Consider the following 25,764-nt stretch of genomic DNA (forward strand, 5'->3'; position numbering starts at 1 on the left):
GAGAATTATAGAATCATTTTAAAGAACAATGTTAAAAACAAACTATCTAAATTGCCTCATAGTGCACACAGGTGTTCAAAGGCATGACTTTATATTATGTATTTTGTCAAAATAAAGAGATAGGAATTTCCTTTATTTAATCATTTTTAAATCCAACTCTTAAATCTTCCAGGTAATGGTTTTTCATTCTTCGTGCTTACATTTTAAATATATGAAATGAAGTTTATAATTCTCGTACAGATTTTTACCTCATCTCGCCAAGGACTATTTTAAAGACCATCATTGTCATGAATGTGTAAAAATGGATTTCTGCTGCAAAGGACCCAAATTCCTTCATCTCTGATGAGTGTGTAAAATTGTACTGAAGTCTTGCATTCATGCTATGACTCCCTCCTACTGTCAGCAACTCACATGATGCTTCTACCCCCAATGATGATGTCATTGGTCATTTGCAGCAAATGTCTTTCATAGATGTACATATATGTAAACTATACTTTAGCTGGGCTTTTCTCCGTTATCCTTAGAAATGAAGCCACGAGTAGGTGACTGATTTGTGTCTCGTCAATAACTCGATCTGAAGTGTTTCGCTAACTTCCTAACACTTCCGTGATCTTTGAGGGAACCGGAGAACGCTCTCGGCTCTCGTAGGATTGTTATCAGCCCATTGGCGTGGAGCTCTGCCACCACGGCCTTTTACTAAAGCTCTCTACTCACATTCACATCCATCTGTGAGGCAGAAACGAGGATGTGACCTCCCATTAAACAGATGAGCACACTGAGGTTCGTAATTACATGACTTTCTCAAGTGATTCCGCGTGAATGAAGAAGCGAGCAGTAAGGGTCTTCGAGTCCTTTGCTTCTGTGCTCCTTCTATTAACATGTGTGTGTTCATGCGTGTTCCTTGATATAGACTTTCTCTGACAAAAATACATTTGGGGTCACTTGTAGCTTCTTTGTCTAGTTGCTTTTGAAGCTAAAGGTTAGCATATATTTAGGTCTTCTGTTAACAAGCAGCTTTTCCTTTGGGCTAAAACATCTTGTCCCTTCCTTAGCAACTCTGGTCACATGGAATTCAAATTTGTAAACTCAACTCATTTAAAAATAAATTACGAATATTAAAGGGAAATAGAGAACATGATAATATACGATATATTGAAATACATTGGCTGTAGAATAATGCATCTTAATGAAGGCTTCCCATGTGAATAAACCATTATATTTACAAGCTTTCCGCAGTTAATGACCCGGAACTGGATAACGAAACCTACGTTTATGGCAAGGTCCTCTGTCAGCAAAAATATACATATTAATAATTGATGTTGCTGTAAAAACAGGATATAAGATGCTGCTTCCTGGGTTTGCAGGGAAATAGGACTCCATGGTCCATTAACTTAACATGCTTATCTAATGTTTCATGGGCTTTGTCTTTAAAAATCCTTGTTCAAATTAGTAAGATAAAATGGACATTTGCCCAAATGAAAATCTGTTCAATTTATCAGTCACAAATACACTCGCAAAGAAGTGATTTAATGCGGGCAACTTGCTTATTGTCTTGGGGGGTTTGTTTCTTTCCTGGTGCGTTGTCCTGAAGGCCCAGGCCAGATGAGCAGTGAGGGGAAGGGAGCCGTCTGTTGAAGCAAATGACCATCTTGCGGAATCTCCTGCCGTCCTCAGCACGGAGATTAATTAGCCCTGGCCGCCTCTGAACACAGCGGGTGCCCGCGCTCGTCAGAAAGCACTTAGCGGCCCTCTCTGTCAGCTCATCCGCCTGCGCCACACGCGGCTCGCTCTAATTTTGCCTGTGGAATGGATGCCTCACGCTGGGGTGTGAACGGCTCTTCAGTTGGTCCATTTCATGATCGTGTGCGTGTGTGTGCTCCTTAGTTTATGAAAATAAGCCATTTTGTTTCATCATTTCATTTCAGAGTAATATATCTATATTTATATATCTGTGCTTATACAAATATACCTACTCATAAAGACACAGCCAGCAGGAGAAGTGGAAAAAAGGCTGTAGGAGACCCCCCCGCCAGCAGCTGTCTTTGCCCTCTGCTCATAGTACAGTGAAGTCCTTATTTTAGGACGCCACAATTTTAGTGGGTGAAAAACTGTTAAAGCATAAAAATGTTCTAGTCTGTTAAGACTAATTTCTAAATATTTTTTTAGTAGTTTTAAAATGTGCTTAATTACGAGCTGGGCTAGAAGAGAGCCTAGCTGATTGATTAGTGGTGGAAGCTTAGTCTCCTATTTCTGTGTCCAACTTTCTTTAAAAATGTTTTAAAATAAATACTTTGATGGCACTTGCCGTTTCCAAGGCACTATTTTAAGTGGTTTATGAATATTAACTAATTTATTCATCATAATAACTACTATCATTTCCACTTTACATATGAGGAAACTGAGGCACAGAGAGGTTAAGGAACTGTCCAGGGTAACACAGCCAAGAAGTGGCAGACTGGCGCTTTGGCCGAGGCATCCATTTCTGGAATCTTTGCTCTTACCCTCCATGCTTTGCTGTGTCTTTCCACTGACAGGTTTCTTCTGGCTTAAAACATTTTGTCTGAAAATGGTTTATTATGGGTTCTATGAAACACAGTTTTGAAAAAAATGTGCATTTGTAACTTAGCTTTTGTTGAACAACCTTGCAAAGAGGTTGCATGATTTATGCTACGCCCAACGCTGTACGACAGAGCCCGTTTTTCCATACCTTGTCAACAACGTGACATTACCCTTTTTGATCTTGGCTAACTTACATAGGTAAAACGTGGCAATTGAATAAGCAGTTTTGAATCCTGAATGACGTGAGCGTCGAAACCCATGATCATAAGCCACTGGAAGAAACATAACAATGAACACTCATCTAGTGCTTACTGTGTGCGATGTGTCAGACACTATTTTAAATGCTTTACAGAGATTGGTTTCTTTCGTACTTAACACAAATCTACTAGCAAGGAGCTTTGCATATGTGGAACTTGTGGCACCAAGAAGTCGGGTCACTGGCCAAGTTCACACAGGGAGCCAATGGTGGGGCCAGAAGCTGAACCCAGGCAGGCTGGTTCCAGAGTTCATAGCCTCAGGGGACTCTGTACTGGGCCCTAACCTCAGATAAACAAGGCACATCTCCTGCCCTAGGATGTAGATGAAAATAAAATATCCTGGGATCAGGCGACAAAAGGGAGGGTAAGGAAGAGAATTCTTTTCATCATTTAATTTCTGATGAACTGGAACAAAAAAACAAGCATTAAAAATAACTTAAAATCAAACTAAAGGTTCCCAAGTCATTTTTTGGAGCAAAAAGACACATTAGAGCTGATGGTCGGGCTAGGTCTTATTTTTGGGGAAACACACAGTAGATCGTAAAAACCAAATAACCAGAAAGAAAACGCTGACTTCTCCTTTTGCTCCCAAAGCCTCTTGAAGAGGACTGTGGAAATCACAAAGATTATTCCGGGTCCCAAGCTGAGCTCTGATCTCCCTGTCAGCCTGTCTGAGAGCATTCCACGCACACCTGTACCCGGGGCACTGCGTATCTCGGTTTGCAAACTTTGTCCTGGCTCAACACACACTGTACGGTGCATGGCAGAACCTGTTGCCTTAAGAATCCTCCCCTGGCAATTAGATAAGGCAGCTGCACATCAGACTCAGACCCTGCGGGCTGCTCCCACTCCACGGCTAACAAACTGAGGAGCAAATAACAAAGGCAAGAAGATATGTTACATTCTGAAATCAGTGGCCTGCGCATTTTAGGCGACAACTTATTTTGAAGTATTTTGTGCTTTGGTACACAGAAAAGTGATCACGCTTCACGATGGTTTTCCATTGTAAGAAATCATTCAGTTGTCATGACAACCTACTGCAATTTTCCAACATGATTAACATCGGCCATTGCTTGAAGGTGCATCATCTCTCCTGAAGTCCTTCTAACAGCTCTGTGAAATTGGTAGCACTACTCTGCTCTGACAGAAGAAGAAACTGAGGCTCAGAGGGAGGGTGGGTATGTCGCTCAAAGCCCCCACTGGCCCACAGGGTAAGGCAGGGCCACGGGATGCCTGGTTCTTTGTCACCATGGTGGAGCAAACCCTCAAAGCTGGTGCGTGGGGACCTGCACTCATTTCTAAAAGACTGCCTCCCTCCGGGACACTTAGGGAACAGCTCTTTGCATTTCAAATATAAAGGAAAACGAACATGAAGCAAAACAAAACCTCACAAATCATGGCAAATCCATTTTTTGAGAATAAGTTTATTTCCTGAAATGAGCAAATGTCATCTGGAACCAAATATAATGAATAATACACATGACCAAACTGGACGATGTGGCTTTTGGCTGAAATTCAAGTGTGATTATGAAAGAGCATTTCATTTTGATTCTTCACTCATTTTGGCTCGGACAACCATTCTCTAAGGGTAGCTCACCGGTATGGACGGAGGGCAGGGAGGCCCAGGATACTGCGTATCGCGTCCTACGGAGTCTGGGAGGGGGCGCTCACGGGGCGCCCCAGCTCCTACTTGGGTTATTTGGTGATAAGAAAAAGGTGTAACTTGTTGACCAAAAAATAATCTAGCACATAGCTTGTTTCATGTTAGGATTTGGAAGTGAGCAGGGTTTTATGGTGCTTCGAGGATTCAGTTGATACATCTTCAAAGTGACAGTTCTTTCTCTTTAATAAGCGTCCCCCCAGTGTTCATTATAATGCAAACATTGATAGCTTCAGGGTAACATAAAATATATGATGGTCATGACCGCAGGACAAATTATTTCAAAGGGATCCACAGAAGGAAATGTATTTTATTCATTAAGTTTCCTCCTACTTGATCCACTCCATTGGTTCTGCCAATTAGGATAACTGCACATGAATTTTTAGAGTGCTATTTATTTTCCTTTGTAGATTTTAGAATATAAATATTTAAAATGGTAATATCAAAAAATGTATATGACAATGGTAAGAAAAACAGTCGGTCAGGAATTGAAGGCATAATGATGTTTCTTGCTCTATTGGTTTCAGTTCCTACACAGTCGCCCCTGCAAACATGCCAAGCTTCCAATAAAGACACAAATCCAGTTCTGATCAAATAAGTCAATGGTTTCTACACTGGCAGGATGTAACAAAATGAAATAACAGAAAAATAATATTTTAAAATGAGTGGTCAATATCTTAATTAGTGATAGAATGGAAAATATATTCAATGGAAACTACTTCTTGGACTTGGGGTAATAGATTTTTATGGTTATCAGCCAATGAACAGAAGATATTATTCCTTATAAATTGAATCCATATATTTCTCAATGGTATAAAATTTCAATAGAGCATGAATACCAAGAGAAGACATACCAGAAGGAAAAAAACAAAAGCAAACTGGAGAAAGTCACATTTAGTAGAAAACAGACACGTTATTCCCTTTATAGTATCCAAACACTACCGCTGAAAATCAGACTTTTAGAATTTGAGCTGAGCAGATATAAACTACAAAGTAAAACAGAGAAATCATATTAAGGAACATGGAATTCTATCTTTATGTGGTATCAGTGTAAGACACGAGTAAGACTTCAGTATGAAAGATATTGCCTGGCCATTCCCTTCGTTTCTGGCGTGAATATAAGAGATGCTCAATAAACGCAGGCTGAATGAAATTAAACGGAAATTGTTGGATCAAAATTGCTGCTAACGTAAAATTTCATGTTAAACTTAGATGATCTTAGATTGAATCTTCTGACTGCGATTTTAAGTTTTAAAGTAGAAAATTAGAGCTAACCATTGTTTTTATCATTACGTCTTATATGTGTGAGCTTCTTAAGGGTGGGATAGAGAAATAACGTCATATCCTTACCTAGCTACCTGTCTGTATACACCCCCAAATTTGGAGATCTTAGGAGAAAAAATTGATAACATTCTATGGTCATTTGCTTTTATTTTAAAATGTGTATTTCCCCACCACTTAATGAAGTAAAATTTAAGCAGTTTGGAAAATATAGACAACTATGGACAAAAAAATCTTCCAAAGTCCCCACATTACAAAATGAGCACTATTTGAACTTGGCATATTTCCTTTCTTTCTTTTGTATGAATATGAATGTGTGTATATATTGAGTTAAAATCATATCACACGCATAGTTCTAAATCCTGTATTTTCACTTTGGGCATTGTCATGTCTTCAGATATTAGTCATAAACATACGTTTTCAATGGTGGCATGCGACCCCAGTAATGTAGGTAATCATAAATTACGTAACTAGCTACATCCCTACTCTAGAACACTAGAGTAGTTTCTTTCCAATTTTCATTATTGAACAGAACACCAGGAAACCTCTATGTACAGAAATCTCTATTTCTGGTGATTTCCTTAAGATAAAAATGGAATTGGGGTGAAGGACACATACATTTTAATGGTCTTGCTGCAGCTTGCTGACAGTCGTTCAGAAAGGCTGAGTCGACTTAACGCATCGTGTACGGGAATGAGCATCACACTCTGGTCAATAATTATAACTTGAAAACCCGTATTTTCTTCTAAAAAGGCAGATGCAACGTGTCCCATTTCACTAACTCTGAGACGCATGTTTTTCACTTCACCACATCTGAAATTAGGGCTGGATTAGGGATGGGTGTGCATTAGAATCTAGGATGTAGTTTGGTTTACTTCACCAAACATTTTTTTCTTTAATGGCAAATAAAAATCACAACTAATCTTCCAATTGATAACATCTTGATTCAATCTCACTATACATTTCAACGTCCCAGTGAAGTTAAAAAAAATTTTTTTTAATTGTGGTAAAAAAATAACATAAAATTGATTAGCCATTGTAAGGATACAGCTCAGTAGTGTTAAGTATATCCACATTGCTGCGCTACAGATCTCTAGAACTTTCTCCTTTTGCAAAACTGAAACTCTGTGCCCTCTGAACAACAGCTTCCCATCGCCCTCCCTCCAGCCCCTGGTGGCCACCGTGCCACTTTCTGTTTCTATGAGTTTGGCTACGTTAGACACCTCAAAAGAATGGCTGCACATAGCGTTTGTCTTTTTGTGACTGGCTTATTTCTATTAGTATAATGTCCTCAAGCTGCATCCATACTGTGGCACATGTCAGGACTCCCTTCGTTTGATGGCTGAATAATATTCCACCCAGTGAATTTTTTAAATCATAAAAGTCTGTGACAAATGGCAGACATTGCTCACCCACCTGATTCTTACAGCATGACTAAACAACTAGGAAATAAAAGCTGGGCTGGGGTCTCAAGGGGTTTTCCATTCTAAAAATAAATGTTGACCTGGTTTTGAAATTCTAAGATCAAAGAACGAAGGGCCCACAGTGCCCCACGCTCTGCTGTGTCAGCCATAGGCTGCTGATCACTTGATTTTTCTTGAAAGTGAAATCAAGAATGTAGGTGATCCCAAATTTATAAAAAACTCACTCAACTTAACTCCAAAAATACAAACAACCCAATTAAAAAATGGGCAGAGGACATGAAGAGACATTTTTCTAAAAAGGACATACAGATGGGAAACAGACATATGAAAAAATGCTCAATCTCACTAACCATTAGACAAATGGAAATAAAAACCACAATGAGATACCACCTCACCCCTGTCAAAATGGCTATTGTCAATAAATCAACAAACAACAAGTGCTGCTGAGGATGTGGAGAAAAGGGAACCTTGTGCACTGTTGGTGGGATTGCAGATTGGTGCAGCCACTGTAGAAAACAGTATGGAGGTATCTCAAAAATCTGAAAATGGAACTACCTTATGATCCAGCAATCCCACTCCTAGGTATCTATTCAGAGAAAGCCGAAACTCTAATTCAAAAATCTTTATGCACTCCTATGTTTATTGCAGCACTATATACAATAGCCAAGACATGGAAGCAACTGAAATGCCCATCGGTAGACGACTGGATTAAGAAACTGTGGCACATTTATACAATGGAGTATTAAGCAGCCATAAAGAAGAAAGAAATCTTACCATTTGCAACAACATGGATGGACCTAGAGAACATTACGCTAGGTGAAATAAGTCAGACAGAGAAAGACAAATACCATATGATCTCACTTATATGTGGAATCTAAAGAAAAGAATAAGTGAATGAACTAATCAGAAACAGTTTTGGAAACATGGAGGAAAAACAGAGGGTTGCTAGGTGAAGGGTGTGAGAATAAGGGGGAAGGTGAGGGGATTAGAAAACAGTCGGTAACCACAAGATTGCCACGGGGATATGAAAGTCAATTTGGGGGATGTAATCAATAATGTTGTAAAGATTTTGTAGGGTATCCAATGGACACTTGTCTCATTAGGGAGACCACCTCAGGGAAGATGTAGATGCCTGACCACTGCACTGTACACCTGAAGCTGAAGCTGAACAATAATGAATGTCAACTACAATTTTGTATATATATGTATATATATATATATGTATATAGTTACAAGAAGCGGAGTACAGCATTAGGAATAGAGACAGTGGAGATGTAATGGCTCTGTGCGATGTCAGAGGGGTAGTGGATGGGGGAGAGGGGTTGACACAGTATGAGGGATATAAATGATAAATGTCTAACTATTACATTGTTTTGTGCACCTGAAACTAATAAAAACAAATAAATAAATTAATTAAAAAAAAAGAATAAAAGCAGGAAGCAAAATAAACATAAAAAAAAGAACGTAGGTAATAAAAATCAAGGTATTTTTAAAATCGTATTTGCCACTCTGGTATGATTTACCATATTTTTTAAGCCAATAAAGGCTGGATGTCACAATCGAGACATTATAAACACATATGCAGTGATATCCTGCCCCTTCACCAGGAAACTATGTGCTCCCAAGTGTCTGGAACATGGCGGTGAATTTCTTTATCAAGCAAAGTCATTCATGTTTTCAATTCTGTGCTGACAACAGAGAACACAACTGTAGTTGGGGCAGTCGGGATGAGGGACAGAAAGAAAATGTAAGCTATTCTAAACCAAAATGTACTTACCATGTCCTTTGTCATTCAGAACGTGCCATTATAAAATCGATGACAATTATAGCAATACCATGAATAGGGGACTAAATTATATTTTTCCTGATAGTAATAATATCACTGAGAAGATCTTTTATTTGAAATTCTAAAATCCCAGAAAATAAAATGTAATATCTCTGTACAAAAAGACCCAATGAGAACACGGCTTACACGGCCATATTTATGGCTGATCACAGAACAAAGGGCCCACAGTGCCCCATGCTCTGCTCTGTGTCAGCCGTAGGCTGGTGACCGCTTGATTTTTCTCTGAAACTGAGCAGAGGGAATGCAGTATCAGAAAACGTAACTTAAATGCCATAAGAAAAGAACAGTATAGAGAGAACCATATCCACACATTGGTCAAAGAGTACAAACTGCATTCACCTTTTTACTTCTCAGATCTGCTTCTCACAGAACCTGGACCAACACAGGGACGTTGAAAAATCCTCTCGGCATCTGCTACAGGGGTGGTGTATGTGGGTATTTTACTGATTTGGTCCCGTTGCGATACTTATGCTTCCCTAGATAATCTTCTCTGTTCAAGATTTTCTAATTTATTATCATAGTTATTCACAATATTATCTAATGTTTTTTAAATCTACTAGTATCTGTGGTTATAGACGGTGTATCTTGATTGGCCTCACCAGAGCTTTGTACGTGATTAGCATTTTCAAAGACTCAGTCATAGGATTTATCAGTGTCACTGTTTCAATATTTTGATCTGGGTATTAAATGTGGGGTGCCAGGGATGAGGCTCACCCCAACACACCGTAACTCAGTGCTGTAACAGGTGCCCCAGGTTTTCTTTCCTTTTCTTCTTAAAAAGATTACAATGTCCGATTTTGAAAGCTGAGCAGGTCAACCACTAAGGCCCCACCAGTAATGGGCGCCATCTCCGGTGGCAATTTGCTTTGTAAAGAGTCAGCAGAGGGGACTCAAGAGCTGCCTTCAAACACTCGAAGGGTTTTTCATGTGAAAGGGGGACCAGACACATTCTGAGCTACCCTGGGGACTGAACCCATCAGATCTGTGGGAACCGCAGGGAGAAAGACTGCAGTTGAGTGACAGGGAGAAGCTTCCATAATGAAGCAGAGGGGTCCGTGCAGGAGGGGCTCTGGGAGAAGCCCCTCGTCAGAGGCTTTGGACTTCGTGATGCGGATTATGGGGAAACTCCTTCGCACAGACACGCTACGGTGGTCCCAGGTTATCCCCACCTCCTGGGGCGCACATCCTCCTGTGCCCCCCTCTGCCTGAGTGTGGGTGGACCCCATGATCTGCTTCTAGACAATCTGAACATGCCACCTCCGCCATCACTCGCAGGAGACTAACGGCTGCTCGTTCCCTTGCTGGCCTTGGTGAAGAAGGTGGCCACAGAAGAGGCCCTGTCAGGGAGCTGGACTGCCTGCAGCTAACAGCTGGCCATAAACCTGAGGCTTCCATCTGACAGCCCCCAAGAAGCTGAATCCCGACAGCAACCACACAGCTGGGAAGCCCAACTTCCCACGGTGAGCCTCCGATGAGACCCCAGACCCAGCTGATACCTGCACCCTGGGCAGAGGACCCAGCTACCCAGCTAATACGTGCCAGACGCCTGAGCCACAGAAACTGAAATAACAAAGGTGTGCGTGTAAGCTGTTAAGTTGGTGATAATATTGTTACACAGCAGAAGGTAACTAATACACCCTTTCAACTCCGATTCAGTAATCACCATAGAGATCGCCCCAAACGCGGCTACATCGGCGCAAATCCATTGTCACGACCACAAATACTGTCCAGTCAAGTGCACTGAGGAGTTCAGACATGGAAAGCCTATGTGAGCAACTCAGAGCCTGATCTGTGTGGAGCCGTCCACAGGGTCTAACAGATGCGTAGACGGACACCGCCTGCTCTCTCTGGGTCCCCCAGGCAGGCTTCTGCTGAATACAGGTGATCCCATCCTCTTAAGTCATGGGTCACTCAGTTTTACTTCTTTTCTGCCCTCAAGAACTCTCTAAGGAAGACACGATCTGACAGATTCTATCACCTCTAAGAAAACCAGATGCATACTCTGTGCACAAGGAAACTTACCATACCCAGGAATATCATCTCTTCTTCTCTCTGTCGTTCGGTTTTCCTACATTGGTGGAAACCTCGCCAAACCTAGAAACAAAGAAATGGCTACTTGTTTAATACATTAAAAAAAAAAAAAAAAAAAAAAAAACCAGAGGAAACACGGTGGTACCGTTTCTCCCATATAAACTGTGTGTCCCCAAAGACATAATGACCATGCAGTGAAGGTCATACACGTGTGTGTGCTGATGGGATATTTTTCTGTGATCACAGGCAGCATTTCTGAAGAAAGACTGAGTCACAGAAATGGCCCATACTGCTGTCTGAGGACCCCCTGGGAACCCTGAGGCAGGTCCTGGTTCCCGCGCTGCCCTACTGAGCAAGGTGTACTGGGGCAGCCTCCTGACCCAGGGGATCCACACAAGCCCACCCTCGTAGCAAAGACTGCGGACCCAGCAACAGCCTCACACCTGTTAGAATGGCTGTTATCAAAAGACAAGAGATAACAACTGCTGGTGAGGCTGTGGAGAAAAGGGAGCCCTTGTGCACTGTTGGTGGGTATGGATCGTCACAGCCACTATGGAAAACAGCATGGAGGGTCCTCAGAACAAATGAAAAATAGAACTACCAAATGATCCAGCAATCCCACTTCTGAGCATACACATCCAAAGGAAAGGAAATTGGTCTCGCAAAGCGATAGCTGCATTATTCACAATAGCCCAGACAGGGAAACAGCCTGAGCGTCTGTTGATGGATGAATGGATAGAGAATGCAATGGAGTATTATCCAGCCACAAAAAAGAAGGACATCCTGCCAGCTGAGATTACATGGGTGGGCCTTGAGGGCATTAAGTGAAGTAAGTCAGGCAGAGAACGACAAATACTGTAAGCTCTCACTACAGGTGGAATCTAGTAATACCGAACCTGTAGATGTGTAGCGGCCTCGGGCTAGGGGCTGAGGGAAATGGGTGAAGGTGGTCATAGGGACAAACTCCCAGTTATAAGATGAGTAAGTTCTGGGGATCTACTGCACAGCAGATGACTGTATTGTGTTCTTAAAGATTGAGGGTTGATCTTACATGTTTTCACTATAAGAAAAACTGGTGATGATGTGAGGTGATGGATATGTTGTCTGGCCTGACTGTGGTGATCATTTTATAATCGTGTATCAAATCACGACGTACATCTTAAACTTGCACAAGGTTGTCTGTCAACTAAATCTCCAGGAAGTTGAGGGACAAAAGAAGAGATGGCCTATAATACTTGTTAGTGAGATTCCCCTACCTGGGCTTCTTCAAGAGAAACTTCTAGATTGCAGAAGTGTGGGGCTAGATCTAAGGGTGTCAATTCATGGCTTTAAAAGAAAAGTTTCTGTAGTAGTGTAGGGGAAATACAACACAGCAACGTCCAAGAATCGTACAACTGAAGTTATGAACTCAGATGCTTGTTTGAAACTTCACATTCCCAGAGACACTTGATGGAAAACCGTCTCTGATCGGTGCCCCCTCCACTGCCATTCAAACTCAAGTGGGGACACGAGTCCTGATCCGCTGGCTCCATTTCATGTCCTTGTACTTATTTTCTCTCCAGCCTAATTCTAATTTGTGTCACATTGCCGTCTTTCGCATTTTCCTGTAAGCAACGTAGTCTCCATTTGAAAAAAGATGGGGTATAATGAAGGTGCTCGTCCTACAAAGGGAAGGAAACCTTGAGGCCCGCTCTTAAGAGGAACATGGAGGTTCTGGTTACTGGAATTTTGTGGGAATGGCACACACGTTGGCAAGCTAGCAAGTATGAACGCTTGCAGGCCTCCTGTCTGTGCGTAAATGTATTTCTCAAAATTCATTAAGGACTTATATCCTCACTGAATTCTTAGCAACCTTCTTTCCAGTGATTATCAATGATCTTCAAAAACATTTGCTGAAAACGCCCTGTATTTTATTCCTATGCATAATAAAATGTTAAAATTGTGACCAAGCTTAGTGAACGGTTTCCCCAGAGTAAGATAATCAATCTTTCTGGAATTTAATCCAGTTCTACTGAAGGTAGCACTTGGGAATTCTGCGTTTTGGAGCTGACCCCCACCCCGGGACCCATCTCTAGCTATCAGGCACCTTGTCCCCAAGCCCAACCCCACATTCGCACCTTCTGAATGCGCAGTGCGGCTGCCCCGACATCTGCTATTCTGTCGCCGAGAGCCCTGGCGTGCCTGGCTCTGTGTTCTTGAAGGAAGATCTGCTTCATGAACATTGCTCTCAGGCGACCCTGCCGTGCCCTCTCTGCGATCTGGATTAATTTAACAGCCTCTTCTAGGGAGATACCCTTTGCAGGGCGTGTCTGCAAAACGCATTTGAGATAAGTCAATGTGTAAACACGTTAGCTACGTCAATTGAGCCCAGAAACATCACACACTTACTTCCAAGCCAACCTTGCAAAGAGTTCCCAAACTGCTAATAAAGAGTATGATGGCCCAATAGAATCACTTTCCCATGAATTATGTATATTTTGATAATTTGCCACGCGCAACCTGTGGTCCCATATTTAAGGATTCCTTAAGCTTTCCTCTGCCAGTCCAAACAAAACACTAATTAGCTCCATAATATTTTAGGTTGGCAGCAAATTATACTAGGAATGCCAATAAAATGGATTCAATACAACTTGAAATCGATATCAGTGTTTCATTAACTTAATAGTGTAAACATAAATTAAAAACACATCTCTAATAGGAGAATTTAAGACATAAAATACACAGGAAGTAAAACGATGACTTTAAAATCAATTATAGAATGATCTAGTGAATGTGACTAATGTTAAAATCATCGTAAGTGTATTCACTTTATAGGTGAAATGTTCTCCAGGACCTACAAATTTGCATTTTAAAACATCCAAATGTGATGGGCACTATGAAGACAGAAAAATCAGGTGCGTGCAGTAAAAGGCTGCCTGGGGACTTCAGGTACAGTATATGGGGGGAGGGGGGAGTCCAGTGAGGGACGGTGCTGTTCTGGAAGGAAAGAGGGAGAAAGGAGAAAGGAGAGCAAGGCTGCTGGGCATCAGAGGCCGGAGTGAGCTGAGTGGGCTCAGGCAGGGTTTCCAGGCAGGAATTCCCACCCATTCTCAGGAATTTTTTTCGCTTCCCCATGCTCAAATCCCGAGATATAAACTGTTTTCTGTTCTCCACGATGAATCGTTTCCACAAAGTGACGGCCTATATTACCAACCACCTGGGTTCAAGGAGCCGATTTTCCCCATTTCCCAACTAACTTTTCTTGGGATTCAAGAACGGAAAAAGCAAAAAAAATTCCTGAGAATGGGTGGGAATTCTCACCCAGAAACCCTAGCAATAAATAGGGAAAAAGTCTAAGAAATACATTGTGAGTAGTGCGTTTATTTACCATTTTGGGTATTACTGGGTTCAAGGAACCGATCTTCCGACCAACTTTCCTCGGGATTCGGGGATGGAAAAGCAAAAAAATTTCACAAGGACGGGTGGGAATTCCTGCCTGGAAACCCTAGGCTCAGGCCCCAGGCCTCTGCATCCCTGGAGCGTGGGAGCAGCTGTGCACGTGGCCTGGCGTGGGGACAGCCTTGTGCATGGTGCGCAGAAAGGAGAGGCCCTGGGATCCAACAAAGCTCCCAAGCACAAGCTGAGTCCTTTTCCAGGCCTCGGGGGCAGCGCTGGCCACACGTCAGGATCCAGCACAAGACACTGAGGTTCCACGTGCGGGTGCTCTCCTCACACTGCATAGAATCCAGTTGCTTCTCAATTAGAAGCAGAAAAAGGAGGTTTTACCGATTATGGAAGAATGTTGGTTAAAATGAGATACAAACCTTGCCAGAGAGTTCCAGTTCAGTGTCGGCTAATATTTGAGAAAGGATTTTCTCTCTTCCTTTTATTACTTCCAATTTCTCCTTCAAAAAATATTTGGGAATGGGAATATCTAATTGTTGCTAGAGAAGACAAAAAAATAAGCAAAAGAGCATTTTTGTCACAATTCCAGGGCTCAAATCCACTTAAAATACACAATAAGGACATGAGCATCGAAGGACTGGCTTTACTTCCCATCCTCTTTTAAGAGACGATGAGGCCAACGGAGTGAAGAGAGTGCGTTACTGCTGAGGAGACACAAATAAAAGCAAAAGGAAAAACCGAAGCCACATCCCTTGTTTTAATTACAGTAAAACTGGAGTAATTCATATCCGAGTTAGCCCCCAATTAACTAATGATAACAATAAATTTCTTTAAAGAAATATAATATAATCTCAGCCTACCTAAAATAATACTGCAAATTAGAAAAGCAAAGTATTGAGCTATAGAGACTTTTGAATTAAACCTAATCATTCATCGTTAGCACCATCAACTATTTGTACATAAGCGGTCACAATTTTTTCTAATAATTTGGTTTTATTTTTACCTGGTTTTAAATTACCCCATTACAAAGATTATTTAAAAATTAATTTGCGGGGCGGCCGGATGGCTCAGTTGGTTAGAGTGCGAGCTCTGAATGACAGGGTTGCCGGTTCGATTCCCACATGGGCCAGTGAGCTGTGCCCGCTACAACTAGATTTAAGACAATGAGCTGCCACTGAGCTCCCAGAGGGGCGGCTGGATGGCTCAGTTGGTTAGAGCGGGAGCTCTCAACAACAAGGTTGCTGGTTCAATTCCCACATGGGATGGTGGGCTGTGCCCCCTGCAACTAAAGATTGAAAACGGCAACTGGACTTGGAGTTGAGCTGCGCCCTCCACAACTAGATTGAAGGACGACTACTTGGAGCTAATGGGCCCTGGAGAAACACACTGTCCCCCAATATTCCCCAATAAAATGTATATTAAAAAAATTGATTTGCTTTATTAGAAAACTTATTTTTACACAACAAATATAAACTTCTATTCTTCACTTTTGTATATTAACAAATATTTCAAATTAGTGGAGGTCAAATGAATACGCACAGTGTAAGTTCCATAATCAGGAGTGTACAAGGGTTATTAAAGGGTCTGGGTGGGCCCTTGGCCAGCCCCTATGTCCCAGATATTCTTTCCGACACTCCTGGCTGCCCTCTGGTAGATCAGTTGATCGGGGAGAGCTAAGGCTCTTGTCTTCAGGGTCAGGTCTCTTTTTTTCCCATTCCGGTGTGATTCCCCACACTCTTCTCCCAATCCAGGGAATTTTGAACAGGGCTTCCCTTAAACAAGCATCCGAGCATAAAGGGGTGTCTTTCTGAGGACTTCGGTGTGACGGTATCCCTAGCACTTCTGGGAGGTGGCAATAGTTTTTGAAAACCAAACCTTCCTTAGACTCATGGAGCATTTAGGGTGAACTAAGTGTGAATTTCCAGGGCCCAGTGGCCTGGGGATGGAGGACAGTCAGAGGAGAATGACTACTGTTTATGTTGTGATTTTATTTATTGATAAGCATGTTCAAGTGTTGTACTTTTCTAAATTTTAAGGCAAAACTTTATTGACATGGCTCCATCGGGTCCATTTAGGCCAAAATTATAAATAGGATTTTGAGGGTGAGGAAACAGCAGTTGAGCCTGGGAGAGGCAGGAAGACAGATGTGGCTGCTTTGGGCTTCCTGCTGGATCTCCATCCCCAACACAGTCTATGTCCACTGCAGACACCACGGGGGTTCCAGTCTCTGTGCGGTGGAACCAAGGAAACTTCTGGTGGCAGAGAAACTCCCTCCCCTGCATGTTTCTCGACATCAGGGGACCTCTTTGGGAAGGCTCCTTATGTGGCAGGTTCCAGAAACAGTCTTCTGGCTAGTTCAGCTCAAAGGGGACGCTGATGGAAGGACTTGGGACCTTGTGGAACCAGGGCAGGAACGTGGCTGAATGTGTGTCAGCAGCAGGGGTGCGTCCAGGGATGAAGATGCCTCCAGGACTCGGCCATTTGTTTCTGCTCCTCTTGGTGAGTCTGCTTTGTTCTCCTTTTCTCTTTCTTCCTTTTCCTATCTGAACAGCAGCAGCCTCCATTCTTCTGAGTATTTGGTGAACAAAGTCTCTGACTACTTACAAGTTTGGGAGACTACAATTCTGACCCTGAGACAGAAACGGGTCTCTCTGTCCCGGTTCAGCATCTCTCCAGGGAGGACTGGATGTGGCAGCTGCGAAGGTGCCCATCCCAGAACCAATCAGCAGCGGTCAGTGGTGCCAGTCACACTGTACAAATAACTGGGTGCTGGCCCGGCAAGACCTAGGGGAGCTGCGGGCTATGTGGGTGACAAAGCCGCAGAAGCCCAGACACAGAGGATGCTGGTTGGTCTAGGGTTCCACCCTGAAATGCAGGGCTGGGTCACACAGAAGTTCCCAGAGGCTGGTGTGTCTCTCTGGCCAGGGCATTGTTTATGGAGTCCATGCTTCTGATGTTGGATGTACCCTCTAACCAGCTGGACTTCAGTGTTGTCACATGGTTCAATCCACACCTTCCAGGTCTGGCGGTAAACACTGTTGATAGTGTCCTGCTACAAAGGCTTCCTGGATGATGTCACCCATTCATCACCCCTCTCAAGGTTCGGTGGCTTCATCACCCCTCCCAAGGCCCCGCGGCTCCATCACCCCTCCCAAGGCCCCGCGGCTCCATCACCCCTCCCAAGGCCCCGCGGCTCCATCACCCCTCCCAAGGCCCCCCACGGCTCCATCACCCCCTCCCAAAGGCCCAGCGGCTCCATCATCCCTCTCAAGCCCCCCCCCCCCCCCGCGGCTCCATCATCCCTCTCAATGCCCAGCAGCTCCATCATCCCTCTCAATGCCATTCCTCCAAGAAGATGAACCAGGCAAAGCAGAGGGTTGACCGAAGCAGTAAGAAAAGTGGGAAAAACTGAAGGCGCCCACCATATAAATTTCACAAACTTCTTATTTCTTAAATTTAGGAATATTATTTAATATGCTTGGAATTAAATTAATAAACTTAATATTACTTTCTTAATTAAGTTTAGGAATATGATTAATGACTATTTGTTTCACATTACTCGAAGTTGTTCATGATATTTTCACACGGGCAAGTAAAGTACACCTGACCTAAAAAGCCTGGTGCTTTAACCCATGTTCTCATAAATGAATATAATAAACATGAAAGTTTTGGAATGATCTTCAACATTTCGTTCATTTCGGTTATTCTCGTTAGTCCATTCTAATAAAATGCACCACTAAGGTTAGGAAAACATAAAATTATAGAAGCCTAATTATTTTCGGAAGGAAGAAACACTAAACCCCATATAGAAAATTAAACACTTTCTCCTTTTAATTTTATTTCAGGAAACGTTCCTTTCAAAATGAAGCCTGGACTCATGGGACCATGATACTGAAGGGAGGTGTCCACCGGTCCCTGGCAGACTTGGCCAGACAGAGCCTCAGGGGAGATCCTGGGGACAGGCAGTGAAGGGCCGAGGGCAGAGGCCGGGCCCAGTGCTCCCAGGACGGCGCTGGTGACAGGTGACAGCAGGAGAGCTCCGGGGCCTCAGACAGAGAGGGAACCGTTTAGTGTTGGAGGTTCAGAGGCCCATAGCTGTACATGTCCCCACTGCCCCCACCCGCGTCACCACTGACCCAAAGCAAAGGAGGAGGCGCATCTACCTGGGGTCAGAAATCAGCCACCAGAGGCTACTCATCCAGAAGATGATGGGCACACAAAGTTGAGAGAGAGATTTTCTTCGGAAAAAGAAGCAGGGGCGCTGCGATTGAACATCGGGAGGCTTTTTGCCACAGGATATTTGGAAAGGGGTTGGCCTCCTCCAGTCCAACAGGCCTGGACCCCATGGTGACAAGGAAGGCCCAATGGCCTTGTGTCCACCACACACGACGACTGCAAGGATTCATCTACACCCCAAACTGGGGAACCCAGCACGGTCTAACCGAAGGGCTACGCGTCCACCTCTAACACAATAGCCAACTAGTAACTATGTCTGACAGTCTGCAGAGTACTGGTTATAGGCCTGCATATCTCATTTAAAACCAAAACTAATGAGGAAACAACCCGGGTACTTACGGGGGCCAACTTCAGATCCTGCAAGATGTCATCAAAATAATGGAACTCACTTAATTCCAGTTCAACCATTTCACTCTTCAGTTCCAGAATGCGGCCCATCACTCCATCCAGTATTTTTCGGATCAGTATTCGTTTCTGCGGATGGACGATCTGGTCATAGACATTCTCCAGGTTTCTGAAGATCTGCACGTATTTTATGTAGAAGGTGGCTAACGTCTGGAAGATGAAAACTGGATTTCTCTGTGGTTCTATTATCTTCTGAGACTCTTTATCGAGCAAAGAATTGAGGGCTTCTTGGGTCTGATGCCACATCTGATTGTACATCCTGAGGAAAGACAGAGTGTTTAGCTGAAACAATCAGCAACAATTACTCTGTCAGGCACACATATGAGGCATCTCCCATAACAAAATGTAACTCATCATCAAATGTGAGCTAAGAGTACTGCATGTAGGTACCAGGCTCTTTGGACAAACTCTGCCCTGTTTTGATGTGCGTATGACTTCTGGATATGACCACTGCTGTTATTATCAACTAAACAGTTTAAATAGCTTTTCAATTAAGTGACGTACAGTGAATCCTCACCACCCGTTAAGCCAGTACTGAAGTTGATAACCAGACTATCGTGTTTCTCCAAAAATAAGACTGGACCGGGTCTTATATTAATTTTTGCTCCAAAAAATGCATTAGGGCTTATGCTCAGGGCATGTCATCCTGAAAAATCATGCTACGGCTTATTTTCCAGTTAGGTCTTATTTTCGGGGAAACACGATAGTGAACCGATTTTCCATACACACAGATGGTGGAGCATAAATGGGAACCACCACTCTGGGAACTAATTCAGTATTATCTTGTCAAGTTGAACATGTGCCCACCCTGTGAAGGAGTAATTACCCCCCAGAGAAATGCTAATTAATCTGAATCAAGAACGGCCGCAGTAACATTTCCTTGTAACAGCGGAAACCTGGCGATGACCCAAACGTCCATCAACGAGAATGGATACATAAAAAGCACATTCACCATCAGACTATTACACAGCCATGAACAGTGAATGAATTACAACTATGAGCACCAACTACGGACCTTACAACTGTAACGTAGAGAGGAAAGGGCAAGAGGCAGATGCGGCCAGGGAGGCTGACCTCTACAGACTGCATCAGAGGGCTTCCTGGCCCTGAGCTCCCATCGGCTGCGTCAGTAGAGGCGCAGACAGGAAGCTGGAGGGTGAGTGGGGGTGTGTCCTCTCCCACTGTCTCCCTGGTGCGTCAAATGGTTGGGAGACTCCTTCTAGCGAAGGCGTAGGGTGGTGACGGTTCTGGTGGTGCCAGCCTCAGGACACCACACCATCCCTTGTTGGTTTCCCTAGACTCTGCTCACACCTTCATCATTGGCCCCCCTTCCGAATGTGCTATTCTTTTCCTGTTGTGACTCTGACCAACACATTCATAGCAGAGACATTTGATAAAAAATTTGGGGTGGTTCTGGTAATTTTTTTTTTTAATCCAAGGAATGAAAAGCTAACTGGAAGTATGCCTGGGGAGGGGCTTATCAGGTTGGCTTCGGGGGGGGGGGGGAGAGTATGGCGGGGGGGGGGCCAGGACCCTGGCTGGTCTCTATCTGGGTGTCATCTATTACGTCTTTCCTGTGCTGGTGAGGGCGACTCCAGTCTCTGCTTGCAAAGCAAGTGGGCCAGGACTCTCACTTCCTCTTCGCGGTCGGTTTGGTCTCTCATTCCCACGCTCACCAGTGCCTGGCGTCCCCAGCCTGCGTGCACAGGCCTCTTCCCCAGGAAGGGAGCAGCTCAGCGCCTGCTCCCTGGGGTCCAAATGGCCCTGGTGCAGATCTACAGCCAGTCCTCCCACTTTCAGCCCCAGCTCAGGACCACCAGCCTTGCCCTCTCTTCCCAGGGTCTGGCTGGGACTATGGCTTGTTCCCTCCCCCTCTGCTGGCCCCCATGTCCCGCTCTCCACCCTGCATCCTCCCTTCCCTCTGCGGCTCCTTTCCCTCCTCCGACACTTTTGTGACAGCCCTTGTCAAGTGTTCCAATGTCCTCATGGCCTTCGTGTGATTATAGCTTTTTAATTCCTTTACTGCCATTTTGGAGGTGATACAGGAGCAGGTGGAAATACATATGCTCGTTCAATCTGGGAGCCCCTGCTCAGCCTTCCCAAGGTCATTACCAGGCATCCCAGCAGGTACTGTGCTCTGGTCCCACTACCTGACCTTCCTCACACATGCCCCGCACGTTCTGATGAGTAAGAAATTGTGAACATCACTACTGGAACTCTGACCACACACCGCCTTCTGTCCTTCTGTGACCCCGGGTGACAGTCCATGAAAGGGGGCTCCTGTTACCCCCACGGAGGAGGGGAGAAGGCTACGACGTGCTCCTGAGTGGCAAGGCCAGCGTTTGAACCCAGGTCTTGTGAGTCCAGCTCGGAGCCATCATTCAACACTGAACCATCATCTCTGTCTCTACCAAATATAAAAGAACCACCAGCACCACTACCAGCACCACCACCAAATACACAAAGGGAATTTTTGTCAACATGGTGGGTGAGAGAGAGATTCTCACTGTTTTAATGTCCGTTCACCTGACGGCTGATGAGGCAAAATAGCTTTTCACTTGCATACTGGGCATTTGTAAAGCCTGTTCTTTGAACTGTTTATCCATCTGTGTTGCCTGTTTCTACGTTGGCTTGTTTTCCTACTAACTGATGGGGCTTCTTTATACATTCTGAGTGTGTATGCGTTCTGTCCTTGCCTTGGGGCTCAGCAGCTGGTTTCTCACTAAGACACAGAGCGGGCTGTGGGGACATGCCCTCTGCCTGTGTCCCGGTGGGAAGGGCAGTCCCCCCTGGCCCCACCGTGCCCTGGGGCACACTGCCCACCCTGGTGCAGAGCCTGGCTAGCTCACTGCTGCGGGGTTCCACTCCTCCTGGCGCACAGAACTGCAACTTGGATTAAAAAACTCCAAATTTTGAATTTTTCAATTCAAAATATTTTTATTTAATTTAAAATTAGACTATTAAATCTACAAATATGTACTATTAATATAATATTATAAATTAATATACATTCAAAATAAAAATGGAACTATTAAAATATTAACTTTCTAAATAAAAAAATTTAAAAATACTTTAAAAATAATTTTGTTATCTATTGTTTTTTATGTACTTGGAGCAGAGAGGGGAGACTTTCATCTTCCTGACCCAAAGTTAAAAGCTTCTCTTGATGTGAAAAGACTTTTAGATTCAGGTGTAACCCATTTATATAATGTCAGTCACGTTCTACGTGCTTTACATACAGAGGGTGCCAAAAAAAGTATATATATTTTAAGAAAGGAAAAAACTGTATTAAAATTGTAATAATATACACCGATAACAAAAGATGAATACAAATTATGTGTATACATTTTTTGGCACCCCCGGTACATTAGCTCATGTAATTCTCAACACCCCAATGAGGTAGGTATTATTATTATTATTACTCCAGTTTACAGATGTGGAGACTGAGACACAGAGACATTATTGCCCAGAGCTGTGCAATTTGAATGCAGGATTTGCACCCAGGCAGTCCGGCTGTGGAGTTCATGTGCTGAAGCCCTAAACTTTATTGCCTCATGTTCATCAAGGTGAAAGCAAGTGAGGATGACACATCATGTGGCATAAATGTGATGGACACCACAAGAAAACAAAGCTTTATAGCCCCAAATGCCTCACTTTTCCTCCCCTGTCTCCCTGAGTTTAGATACCGAATATCGCCTCTGGCACCTCATCCGCTGGGTTCAAGTACCAGATTTCTTCAAACTTAGCAATATTCAAAAACATTGCTGATGAAAGAGCACTCTGTTAGATACGTCTACTATAAAAGGGAACGCTACAACCAGAAAGTTAGCATTTCCTTTAGCCCCAGACATTTCACTCCGTGCATAATAAACAGCTAAGAAACAGTGCTGTTTACCAGAAACAACCCCACAAAAGAACAGCGACAGCCAAAGCAGCGCCTTCTGCCTGTGTAAAGCATCTGGAACATTTTGGCAATTCTGTTTCTCATGCCTCAAAAAGAGCAACAGCGAGAGGAGAGCAGGAAGCCAAGACGTACTATGGATAACAATAAGCAGAGGCTTCTCGACGTCTGCCTGGAGCATATAAAGCTGTGGAGGGTCCAGAGTTGAGCAGATGCCTCGCCTGCCAAAGCCCAGCCTTCCGGCGTCTGAGCGGGGCAGCGGACCCAAAGTGTCCAATCGGACTGGTGACACTGGCGGTGCATACCAAGAGGCTCAACAAGTGTTCACAGAAAACAGAAACGCGCCCGGTGCGTTGTGTGGGTTCAACAGGCCTTCGGGCCTCAACCTGTCAGGACAACAGAACAGAAGAAAAGTACAGGCTAATTTTGTGTAAACTTGGATCTAAAATTCCACTTAGCAAACAGAACACAGCGCCAGATCAAAAGAATCGTTCTCTCTGACCAAGGAGGGGGTCACCTCAGGAATTCCGGAGGCTTAAACAGAAAGCTGAACGAAACAGAGCAACAGAACAGTGAAAACCAGAGCTGATTTTCACAGATGCCAAGAAGATGCTCAATTAATTTTAATTTATGGCACATGCCTGATCAAGAATGCTATCTACACACTCCAAAGAATAGATGGTGATGACTGCTTCCAAATGCTGAAAACCAGAGAGCAAAAGTAATTTCAATAAAGAAACAGTCATCAGTAAATGGAGAAGTAAGGACGAAGCAGATATAAAAGTGACTGATATAAAAGATTTAAAAGGCTGCTTATAAATGACACTATTGCAGAATCCAAGGAAATCCCCCAACATAAGAAGTCAGTTAGGGGCGACAATTGTCACCCCAATAAACTTTCATTGAAAAAAAAAAGTCAGTTGGTGCAGCAAAGTCGCAAGACACAGATAAAACCCACGAAAACTAAACACAGAGAAAAAGAAAAAAAGAAAACCCCATTCATAGTACCGATAAGGAACATTAAACATTCAAGAATTAACACTAGCTGGAGAAAATTCTAGAATGATAGCTGAAGTTCAGAATAGGCAGAAGGCAATATCTGCGTCTGCCTGAAGAGGCCAGATACAAAGAAAGCAGACTCCCGAGATGCACATGCAGATTTAATACCCCCCAAAATTTGGTCATAATGTACTACGGCAGACTCTATAAATAAATCCAGTTCTAATTTCTACATGTGGGAGTGCAGTGGATAATAGGTGAAGGATATCGCATCAGACTTCAAAGCATTTCACACACCTATAAGCATTAAGGTGACCAGACCACCACAGAGCCTCAAACCCATTGATAGCAAGGGGTCTTGGGTAGCGGGGCTTCCACCAGGGGAACGACAGCCAGCCACATGAGTGGAACGGGACACACCTAGCATTTAACAACGTCTAGATTGCTTTGGGGCAGACCCAGGCAGGGGGTCCTTGGTGCCCCAGTTCAGTGCACTCATTGGCTTCCACCCGGGTCCAAGAAGCAGAATCCCCTCCCGGGCCAGGGTGGAGCTGACCTCTAACTGGAACTTTTGGCTGCAGACCGTCCTGGTGGCCTGAGCCTTCCAAGTCCTGCCATTTGGGCTGCAGCCTCTCTCTTCCTCTCCCACTGCGTTTCCACTGCCCCTCGCGGGGGAGACCAGGCAAAGGTTGTTGGCTGATGGGGACACATTTAGTAGCGACGTGAGCACGGCGGCCCTGCATCACGAGTCAGCCTGTGATTGACTTTGGCATTGGTGCTTTCCACGTGTGTTCACTGGCCACAAGCCCACCACTCCCTGGACTGCCAGGGGCCTGGCCTCCGGGTCTCGGCCAGGCCAGCCATGGAGCCCCCATCTCCCTCGAAGCCGCAGTCTGGCTTGAGCCCCACCCCACCTTGCTGCCCTCAGGTCTCAGCCTCCTTCCCCTGAGCCAGTGCCCGTGAAAATAACGCGAGACAAGGGATGTGGCCAGATGATTTTTAAATAAGAGAACCACTGAGCTATAATTCACATATGAAAAATTCACCCTTTTAAAGTGTAGTGATCAGTGGTTTTTAGTGTTTTCCCAGAGTTGTGCGACTATCCTGTCTATCGGCTTTCAGCATATTTCATCACCCCTGTGCTGAACACCCATGTGCAGTCACTCCATTTGCCATCATTCCCATGTTCCCCAGCTCCTGGTGACCACTCATCTAATTTCTATTTATTTGCCTATTTTGGACATTGCGTGTGGTGGAATCACATGATAGGTGGTCCTTTGTGACCTGCTCCTTTCACTGGGCGTAACGTTTTCTGAGTTCATCTGTTTTGCAGCCTGTGTCAGGACTCGGATTTCTTTTTGTTGCCAAGTGATGTTTCACCGCATGTATACAGCACATTTTGTGTAGCCGTTCATCCGCGGGTAGGCACGTGGGTCCATCTGCCTCCTGGCTATCGTGACTGATGCTGCTGTGAGCATCCTGTACAGGTGTCTACGTGCACATGTGTTTTTATTTCTCTTGGGCATGGCAAGGTGGCTTTTAAAGGGAAAAGTGCTCCAAGTTTACAATCAGAACCTGCGTCCTGAGGTAGTTGGTCTCAGGAAGGTCATGTAACCTCTTTGTGCCTCGACTTCCTCAAGGGCAAAGCTGGGTACTGACACCTTCCCTGGACACCCCAAAGGATTACTGTGGGATGGGATAACAGATGTGAAAGTGTTCTGGAAATTTTAAATGGGCTTTGTAAAGAGAAGGTCGTATTTTATCCGCGGGACGACTCAGAA

The 25,764-nt window shown here is 44.0% G+C and overlaps 1 protein-coding gene across 1 annotated transcript in view; it reads right to left on the reverse strand.

Moving 5' to 3' along the window:
- The window catches only part of DRC11 (dynein regulatory complex subunit 11), a 136,211-nt gene that overhangs the window by 107,241 nt on the left and 3,206 nt on the right, over nt 1-25,764 (reverse strand). The window contains exons 2-5 of the mRNA XM_019740868.3: nt 19,018-19,342; nt 14,862-14,981; nt 13,176-13,367; nt 11,050-11,121 (exon numbers count right to left, since the gene is read on the reverse strand). Coding sequence (XP_019596427.3) covers nt 11,050-11,121; nt 13,176-13,367; nt 14,862-14,981; nt 19,018-19,342 — 709 coding nt within the window. The remainder of the gene's footprint in view (nt 1-11,049; nt 11,122-13,175; nt 13,368-14,861; nt 14,982-19,017; nt 19,343-25,764) is intronic.

The sequence above is a fragment of the Rhinolophus sinicus genome, chromosome 17 (assembly GCF_057876585.1).
Source record: "Rhinolophus sinicus isolate RSI-liver-muscle chromosome 17, RSI-T2T, whole genome shotgun sequence".
Lineage (NCBI taxonomy): Eukaryota > Metazoa > Chordata > Mammalia > Chiroptera > Rhinolophidae > Rhinolophus > Rhinolophus sinicus.